The sequence below is a fragment of the Falco biarmicus genome, chromosome Z (genome assembly GCF_023638135.1).
Source record: "Falco biarmicus isolate bFalBia1 chromosome Z, bFalBia1.pri, whole genome shotgun sequence".
Classification (NCBI taxonomy): domain Eukaryota; kingdom Metazoa; phylum Chordata; class Aves; order Falconiformes; family Falconidae; genus Falco; species Falco biarmicus.
The window spans coordinates 29,808,087-29,818,162 of NC_079311.1; the positions used below are offsets into that span (position 1 = coordinate 29,808,087).

The 10,076-nt window shown below is 40.0% G+C and overlaps 1 protein-coding gene across 2 annotated transcripts in view; it reads left to right on the forward strand.

Moving 5' to 3' along the window:
• Positions 1-10,076, forward strand: part of SHB (SH2 domain containing adaptor protein B) — an 83,291-nt gene that overhangs the window by 30,711 nt on the left and 42,504 nt on the right. For both annotated transcript variants that reach the window (XM_056325150.1, XM_056325151.1), the window contains exon 3: positions 9,857-10,072. In XM_056325150.1, the coding sequence (XP_056181125.1) occupies positions 9,857-10,072 (216 nt within the window). The remainder of the gene's footprint in view (positions 1-9,856; positions 10,073-10,076) is intronic.

The window sequence follows — 10,076 nt, forward strand, 5'->3', positions numbered from 1 at the left end:
GGACACTTTTCTTGGGAAAGTAAGTCAAAGTGAGAAAAATTGCAAATAATCACTATGGCTGCAACTTGCTATTTGCAAAATTGCAAATGATCTTTGTGGTAAATAATCCCTGTGGCTGCTCCTTGCAGTGAACAGGAAAAAAACAGGTGGTTTGATATGCAGATGTTGTGTGGCTTTTAAGTCCTGCCAAAAGAGGAAACAGATTGCTGATAGCGTCTGCTCTTGCTGGAATCCTGGTCGGAAGGAAAGTTCTCTTGTAGATAATGCAGATACTACTTCCAAAACTTTGACTTTCTTTGTTTTTATGGTGTTTTCCTGAAAAATTACTAACAAAGATAAAATAATGGATATTAGTCATCAAGGAAGCTTCAGGCTATGTTTTGAGCTCTCAGTTTTATTTTGTTTTTTAATCATAGTGACACAATCATTCACAGGCTAGATGTTTCTCTAGAAACACGTATACAGTCCACATTTCAGTGTTGCTTTTCACCATGTAGCCATCATGACTATTGAAGAAATCTATCCTAGGAGCTTTTAAGCAACAGTCCTTCTCCCTGCCTTGTACTCTATGGGGAATGCTATCAGGTGGCTAAAAGGGATACAAGCCTATCTCATCAGGCTAAGAGGACATCTCATGTGGCTTTGTTAAATCAGATATGGCAGCTCTTCTGGCTATGTGAGTCTACTCCCTCAGTCTACCGTGTATGTTATTCCTGTAGGCAACTTCTTCCCTGCTATGTATCACAGGACAATTAAGTCTGGAGGGAGGCCTCTATCCACTTCCTCTTCTTCCCTGCCCCCTCCCCCATCCCAAATAAGACAATGTTCAAAGTTAATTATATGCAGAGGACATAACTCCTTTCTAGTTTTCATTGAACTTAAACCTCCAGCTATCAGCGAAATAGTTACATATTTTGTCTTGGTTTTAATAAACACACTTTTCCTCACATCTAGATATCCATTCCAATATAATCTTAAACGAAATATAGATAAATACCTCTACTCACTAAAAATCTTTTTGATAGGTACTTATCTCATTCAGTGCTTTTGACTAAACTTTCAGGAAGCAGAGACACAAACAGACGAGATTCAAGAAAAGGTCTTATTTCTGTGTACGTGTTGGATGGCATTTACATTATGAATGGATTCTTCTTCTACTCCTTTCCCTTCTCCAGGTGATTCCCATGAAAGGGTGAGATTGTGTGCCTGAAGAGAGCTGGCAAGGGCATTGTGAACATCAGTAGCAACCATGAGTAGCAAAACAGATCTAACTCCAGGAAATAGCACTCATGTTTGCTGCAAGCTTCTTTTTTCCTGACACTAGAGAGTGTTAGCTTGTTTAAAACAGCCACCACTTTAGTGGTAAAATGCCTTTCAAAGAGAATAGATTCTGTTCATGCTAATCATAGAACAAATTTTTTGGGACACTGTGTCATGGGGTTGTGAGAACCATTGTGATAACAGGTGTACATGAAATTACTTGCGTTGCACTCTGTTTTCAAGAGGGCTTCTATTCCCACTTACCACAAGGAATGAATCCTCTTCTACACAGCTCAGAAGCTTCAGAGTATGGAATGAGAATCACAGATTTTGAATGAGCCAAAATCTCTGTTTTGCATTGTTGCTACTTGTATTGTTCCATTTAGTCCATGGAACAATGATCCTTGAATCCCAAAGGTCAGTGTTTCTGATCAGAAAAGTCAAGAAAATCTACAAGCAAACCATAGGTATAGTATTATGATGCAGCTGGCTATAGCAACATCTGGAGTCAGCTATTGGCCAAGCAGCAGTAAATGCACAGAATCTTGTGGAGGTGTTTTTCATACTTTTCCCCCTCCCCTAAAAAGAACATTCCTAATCCTGTATCTTTCTGAGAAGTGTGTAAGGAGTAAGTAGCTAAGCAGCATCAAAGCACCATTCAAGGAGTAAAGTCTGTAGACATTATGAATTTTAAGATGGCATTTATAATGTTCAGTCACTGCTTATTTAACAGAAAGTTAGGTGTGGAGGGGGAAGGCTTTGTAAAATAAACTTCTGCCTTCAGGAAACTGAAGAATATTTTTATTATTATTATTATTTATTTGTTATATATATTTATCTGCCATAAAAGAAATACATCTCCAAGGACAGTTTTCATGTCCTTTGGAAGCAATACTACTATTCTTCCAATCCACCAGCATTTAGGGTTTTTTCCCATGAGTTCTATTTTAGTTTTTCTTTATCAGCCCCCCTTGACTCCACCAACACTCACCGCTCCTCTTCCCTGCCCCTCCCCACCCCTGAAGGAACACATGTATTTCCTGTTGTCTTGGGCAGGGTATGTTTGCTTGTTTGTTTCATTTCAGTACATACCTTCTGTGTTAAGGTTTTTTTCTTGCTGACCTACTGATACTTATTGTAAAGGGCCTTCTCCCCCCATGCCCTTGTTCTGTCTGGCTTAATAGGCTTTCTGTATCAGGATTGTTGGAATGTAAAATCACTTTGAATGCTTCTTTCTGGGGTAGTGAGTCATACTTGGATTTCAGTAGGATTTCTGTCATGATGCAGTCTGTTTCAAGACATTGCTTTTCACGTCAATAGGTTATGCCAAGCTCTCACAACAAGGCAACGGAGCAAATGTCTGTTGTTCGTTCCTGGAAACTGTCTCACTTCTGAGCCACTTGGCTTCTGTTCAGAAAGAAAAATGAGGAGAGGTCTTCCCATGTCCAACTTTTCCTGCAGCAAAATCTGGAATCATGAGCATTGGGAAGCAGTTGCTGCAGTCTCAAAGTAAAACAGCCTCCCCTGCTATTCGAATGTTACTGGTGTTCTCTTGTGTCCCAGCAGTTAGAGGTATTCAGCTAGACCTGGAAGCAGAGCAGGAAGCAGTTTGACTTCTGATGGCCTGAGGCAAAATTTGAGCAGAGGTAAAACTTAGCTTCTGTGATGAATAGACTTCGCACTAGTGCAATGAGAATTCTACAGCATGAGTTCTTAAATGTTTTCAGATTATCTAGCCAAGATGAGTGTGAAAAGAAACATGGGTTGGACGCTTGGAATAAGTAAGCAGCTGGCTAAGTATTTCTGACCTGTTTATGGAGAGGGGGAGGAAATGGATTCAGTGGGAGCAAATGTTCCTGTGATCTCTGCTTTAGCACCTGTCTTGTACCATTGGCAAACTGGCAATTGGTTGATGCGCAGCTTACCTGTACACCTGGTGCAAACAGCTCACTGCCCTTTAATGCAGTTACATGCTTGGTTCAGTGGCTTTCCATCGGAAACCTCAAGAGCAGAGCATGTGGAGAGTAGAGGTTTGGGCCCATTCAGCAAGACCTGTTCTTTGATAAAGTGAAAGAACTCCAGGTGAGACTTGGCTTTCTGTGTTCAGACCTGGCTCTGATGTGTCCTTCATCTGCTATAGATGACCAGGCTGGCAGGATAATGTCTGGGGAGATGCACCAGGTATTCACCAGTACCTCTCAACGTGAGCTGGAGGCTTTCCAAGTTTCTTTCTACTCCCACTGATAACTTCAGGTTTTCAGTGACAGGTCAAAATACAAGGAATACAAGTGACTGTTGTCCACAAACAAGCTTGTTCTTTGATTATGTTCTCAGGTATCTTTTTTATTTTTTTTCTTCTCTTTCTCTCTCTCTCTGTATGGTGCTCTTCTAGTTATGTGGGCTTATCTATAGAAAGCCAATGTGCTGCAGCAGGTCCTCCAAACACTTTGTGGACTGCCATTCTGAGGCTTTTTAATATAAAATGTTTAAATCCACATTTCAAAAATTGTGCTTCTCATAACTCTGCTCTGACTATCCTAGTTGAAGACAGGTTAGCCTATTCCCTAACTGATGAAACACCCACTCTCCCTGTGGGGCATTTTGGTTATACAGAACAAGATGCAACCAGTGGACTCTAGCACAGGATCGTTGTTTTCTTGCTTGCTTTAGTTATCATCCGAAAGATCTGGATGTTTGAAAGTTTAATTTGTGTGCCTTAAACTCAACATCACAAAGACCTGTGATTTCCAGATAAAGGTGCTTCGATTTAAGACTGCTAAGATCTAGGCAGCTGGAATTATCTAGTAGGCATCAGTGATGTGAACATACTAGGTAAGAATAATATCATAGTGGTATTCACTCCAGGTTGGTTATAGTCTTGTATGTCATGTAGTTGACAGGAAGTTGCATTTTTTATGTGGTTAGCAGGAAACTAAATCCAGGTCACTAGGACTGAAGCTGTTTAAATGCTGACTCCTGAGAAGAGGGCATAAGTGAAGCAACCATCTGGAGGAGGCCTGTGCTCTGAATCCAGAGATGGGGAGGCAGAAATTCTTAAAGCTGACAGGTGTGCTCTGTACAACTCCTTTCCAACACAGTGTATACATGTTGGTGTGTTAAATAAACGAAGGAACAATCTGCTGGACTTCCTTCGAGTAGCTATGTATCTGAACAAAGTTAAGTGCATGCACAAATGACCTTGAAAAACCATCGTACTTTCATTCAAGGGCTTCTATTAGCAGCCATTTGTTGAGGTTAAGGGTATTGCCAAGTGTTTTGTCCCATGCTTTAGGAAACAGGGTGAAGCTTTATCTGCCAGTATGACCAGTTTAAAATCTGCGTTGAGCTCTGTACTGTTGAATGCAGATGGGTGCAACTAAATGTTCTGCATAAAGTCCCAGCAGTAGAATTCTGTCATCTGTCCCAAGTTCTGCTTTTAGGCTTGTCAGGTACAAAGGGTTTTGATAGCCCTTGTACTTTGCTTGAAAGTCAGTTTCAATGCTAGCTTTTCAAAAGCTGGCTTTACATGGCAATACAATACTGTTTTCAGCATGTTACCTTCATAGTTAGATTTAGCTCACCAGGATAGGTCTTTGGTGGTGGAGAAGGCACCTGAGATGGCAGGAAATCCTCCACCAGGCGTGAAATCTGTAGCTGGAGTGGAGATGGGTCTGTTTTATCAGAGTAACACCTGGAATGTGTGGGTCAGTACACCTTGGAATGTGACTTACTTGTAAGTCAAAACCAGCTTTATTGTACTGCAGTTGATTAGTCTGTAAGTTAATGTGTCTGTACCTAATTACTTTATAAATATCTCTATTTTTCAGTGGGGCATGCATAAATTACTGTTTACTGTCAGTATGACAGTAAGGAAGCTTATATGCCTGTGTTGCCACTGATGCTGTGAAGTCTTTGCATGTAAAATATTTAGAAGCTTTGCCAGTAGAACAGTAGAGGCTGGAAAAAAAGTTGGGGGATTTATATAACTTCATGCTTTGTCTCTTGCAGGCTAAGAATCTTTCTGCGTATTAGATGTAGGCAAGCAAGATATGTTGCTACTATGATACAGGAAGCTGGCTTTACTTCCCAGCCAGCCCAACAGGGTCTTTAGTTCAAGCTCATTGTTTTTCACCACACAGGAAAACAAAAGCTTTCTTACAAATGCTTTACTTCATGGAGTCTTTCTGCATCTCACATTCTTTACACAACTGTTGCAGGACTCCTACATTTTGTTTTTATCACATTTCATTCAAAGAAATGTTGCAAAGGGGCTGTAAAATCATGTTGAGTTTATTACTGCCTGGTGATACTTACAATTGTGCTTGATTTGGGAGAACAGAGTGGTTTTTATGTTATCATAACTTCTATTTAAAGAGTGCAACTACGTTGTTTGACCTGTTGTTACTGTATGGTTTAGTATGAAGTGAAGGAAATATCTATTGGCATCTGTACATTGTAGAAGAAACTGGTTGTTTTGTTGTCTGTTGCATCCTCTAGGAAAGAAAAATGTACAAGCCTACCTATTGCATTCTGTAAACAAGTAGTACTGTCCTCAAAGTTTCCTTTTGTTGGCTTTGTAGCTGTTCTGTTTGTTTGATATTTCCCCTAATTCTTTCCAAACTCACCTCAGGAAAATGGTGCATCTATGAGTAATACTCTTGAATTTAAGACTATGAAGAGGTCTAGTGTGGCTGCTGGAAAGATTACTATGAGCTTATCTACTTGTGCAGTGGAGCTTTGTTCCATATGTGACTGTTTGTCGGAATTGTTCACTGAACAATCAAGTTCAGTCTTATAATCTCATCATCTTGTGTTCCCAGATGTTTCAGTTTCTGTACTTTGCTGATCAGATTAATTTACACAGGAGTCCAGACTCCTGGAGCCTAATTCTGTGATAACTGCTAACTTGCAAGGATAAGAATAATTTGTGGGGGTCTTCCAGCCTGCTAGTGAAATAAGTTCTTTCAAAACTTCAGTTGTTTCTTCTTCTAGTAGCCAATTATCTCAAAGAGCGTAATTCTATAAAAATGTAATTTTCTTTATCAGCACTAAAAGTTCAAAGGACAAAATTAGCGTTCCTGAAAAAAAACAGATAAAAAAAGTGAAATTAGCACAGTTTTGGACTTCCTGGTCATTCCAGTAACTATTTTGGCACTTAAAGCTGTCATTATTAGAGATTGCGTGACAGCCATGACAAATGCTTAATCACAAATGTTCTATTGTCTTCAACTACTTAATTCTTAAATATCAAGTCTGCACTGAGCTATCGGTGTGTATAATGCTAATACTTCTTGTGTTACAGATTCAACTTTGCTGTCTGTTACTGAAAGGAACTGCTTCTCATTTAACTTTTAGTAAAATTACTTTTCTTTATGAATACTCTTTCAATATATTAATTAAAAGATGGACTCCCAAGCAAATTTGTAGGAATCTTTATAAAAGAGGCTGCACATAAGCATGTGTGTATGTGTATACAGGCATATATTTTTATGTATGCATGTATATATATTCTTCTTCTTTCATTTCTGCACTCTCCCTTGGTTTTAGTTTTTCCTAGAGAAACTGTTCTGCTTTAGGATCAAATATTTGTAATTTTTCTAGTTGTCATCTGTGAGCATGAACCATATATCTGTAGCATGCCACCTTCTATTTACAGGTAATCTTTCCAGTGTGGTCTGATGCTCTGGTACAGTAAGTAAAAAAAAAAAAAAAAAAATTATCATGGATACCTGTATAGAAATATAATGGCACACCAGAAGCCAGCGGTGTAGCCGTGTTTGGCACTTAAAAGGAATTGTTTGATTTGGTATGTGTATTTTGGGCTTGTGGTTTTGTGCTTTTTTTCTGGGTGGTGGGTTGTTTTGGTTGGGCTTTTTTTTGTTAGTTTTTTGGTTGGGTTTTTGTAGGGTTTTTTTAAGTCTTTGATTTGGTAAAATCATGGCTTCTGTTCATCAGAAATGCACGCTTCCTGGTATAGTAATGGCTGGCTTTACAGTACTGAAAGACAGACCATATTTCTGACTTTAGGAGGAATAAGCTGTTTATCTTTTTGATCCAGGAGAAAGACTACCAGCTGTGTAGTCTTTCTAATACAAGTTTTTCTCAATACAGCATCTTTCCTTAAGCAAAATCCTTTTCAAAAGGTAGCTGACGGAGTCTGTGTTTTAATTGGAAAGGTTTAAACACTTTTTTCAAATAAGCTGCCCTTTAAGATATCCTTTTCTAGGTTTTGCTTTGCTTGTATAGAAAAGTAGTAAAGTGATTATCATTCATAACTAAGAATTGTTGTGACCTACCTTGTTTGTATTTACATCGTTGGTTTTGGTGTATGTTTCTTCAAGTTTACGGTATTTGTAGTATATAAACACAATTTTTTTTCCAAACAATAAGGACACAGTCACACTGTAGACATTTCATAGTACTTTTGAAATAGTTTTGAGCAATTACTTCAGTATAATGTTCTTGCTGATAGATGAATTGATTAATCACTTTTCTTATAATGATGGAGGGAACTGCTTTAAATCTTTACTTCATTTGTAGGTTAAGAAGTTCTCTCCCTTATCCCCAAGATTTTTTGGTTGGGGTTTTTTGTTTATTTTAAGTAACTTCTCAATTTGCTACAGTTAATGAAATTTTGTCCTTGTGGTGGTCAAGGTAATCACTGAATGGCTGAGGTTAGGAAGGACCTCTTGATATCATGTAATAAAAAACCCTGTTCAAGCAAGCAGGGTGAACTAGAACAGTTTGCCCATGACTGTGTCCAGTCAGGTCTTGAGTATCTCTGCAGATGGAGACTTCACAGCCTTTCTGGGCAAGCTGTTTCAATGTTTGACCATTATCACAGTAAAAATGTGTTTTCTTGTGTTCAGATAGAATTTCATGTGTTTTGATTTGTGCCTATTGCCTCTTGTCCTGTCACTGGGCACTACCAAGAAAAGTCTGGCTCCATCTTCAGTCTCTTCCATCAGGTATTTATATGCTGGAATAAGGTTCCCCCTGATACTTATCTTCTCCAGGTTGACCAGTCCCAGCTCTCTCAGCTTCTTCTCATCTGAAAAATGCTCCAGTCCCATTATCAGCTTCATGCCCCTTTGCTGGACTTGCTCCAGTACATCTATGTGTGTCTTGTGCTGGGGAGGTAAGACATGGACCTAGCAGTCCAGATGTGGCCTCACCAGTGCTGAGTACAGGGGAAGAACCACCTCCCTTGACCTGCTTTCAATACTCCTCCTAATGCAGTCCAGGTTAGTATTGGCCCTCTTTACCGTGAGGGTGCAATGCTGACTCATGTTCAACTTGCTGTTGATCAGGACCCCAGAGTCCTTCTCTGCTGAGTTGCTTTCCAGCCAGTTAGTCTGCAATTTTCCAGCATCTCCAGGTTCTCCTGAATGGCAACACAGCTATCTGATCTATCACCCACTCCATCCACTTTGGTATCAGTAAATGGAGCGACCCTGGCTTTATCAGCCAAGGCTCTTCAAACTCTGAAGAATGGAGCCACCTCCCACAACCTATCTGGTGACCTATTGTAGGGCTGCACTACACATCATGGAAAAAATTTTCCCCCAGCGTCGCACTTGGATGTCTCAAGCTACCTCTTATGTCTTTCTTTTTATTGCACCTTCTGACACTGCCCAAGAAGCGTTTCACTCTGACCCCTCTTCAGGCAGCTGGGAGCTGCTATTACACCCCCCTTGGTCTTTCCCTCATCAGACTAACTAAAACCATAGGCCCAAGGAGCCTGCTATCTTGGTAGCTCTGCACTGTCTCCTTTCTCATTTTACGAACTAGCTCACTCCTTGCACATTCCTTGGCAGAGAGCATGCAGACTGGACACAGTAGGACCCACCTACTGGGAGGGTGCCTCACTGGTGCCAAGGGTGAAGGCAGCTTGCTCCTGATTTGCTAGCTGTCTTTCTTCTAACAAAGCCTAGGTTTTGGTTTGCTGTATTCAGGAGAGCAGTACACTGTTTCTTTCTGTGAAGCTTCAACATAGTTATTGTTTGGTAAGTTCAGTGTTAAGTTAAAGAAAATTTTCCTTAGTAGAATGTGAGCTAAGCTTTAGTTGCCAATGCTTTTATTTGGTGTTCTTTCTGTAGTTGTAGCTCATTTTCTACTGATATTCTGTAGAGGTAACTCCAGATAATTTTTTTATCAGCATATGTAATTATACTGTAGGATATATATTTTTTGTGATCTTTGTATCTTCAGATTGCACTTCTGAATGAGCTCCTCTTTAAGAGTTAACTGCATGCACAAGTTTTAGCATTCTTGGGGATTTATGTGCAGTTACTTGTAAGTGTGCTTTATACAGGCTGACAGGGATTGTGTGTTTCCTGTAGTCTGGCTCAGCACAAGATGGGGAATGTTGGTGGAGGCATGAGGTTGCACTGTGGTTGTCAGCTGGAGCAAACTTTTGCTTCTAGTCAATTACCAAATGTAGAGGTAGAATTTAGAAGTCTTGTACAAGCTTGCCATCCGCATAATTATGTGTCTATTAAGGAATGGTTGGAAGCTGACTGCTCTAAAACTATTGACTATAATGATAAGGCATGGTTAGTAGTGATACTGAAGCAATTTTCTTTCTTGCCAACAGAGTTTGCGAAGCAGGAAGGCGTGAAGTCCCATCAGAAAAACATGCAGCTTTATGACATACCCTACGAACCAGAAGGCAGTGCTGTGGAATCTGATTCTGAAAGCGTGGTGAGTCACCATTTACGAGAAAGCAAATTGCCACAGGATGATGACAGGCCTGCAGATGAGTATGATCAGCCATGGGAGTGGAACAAAGTCACCATCCCAGCTCTAGCAGGTAC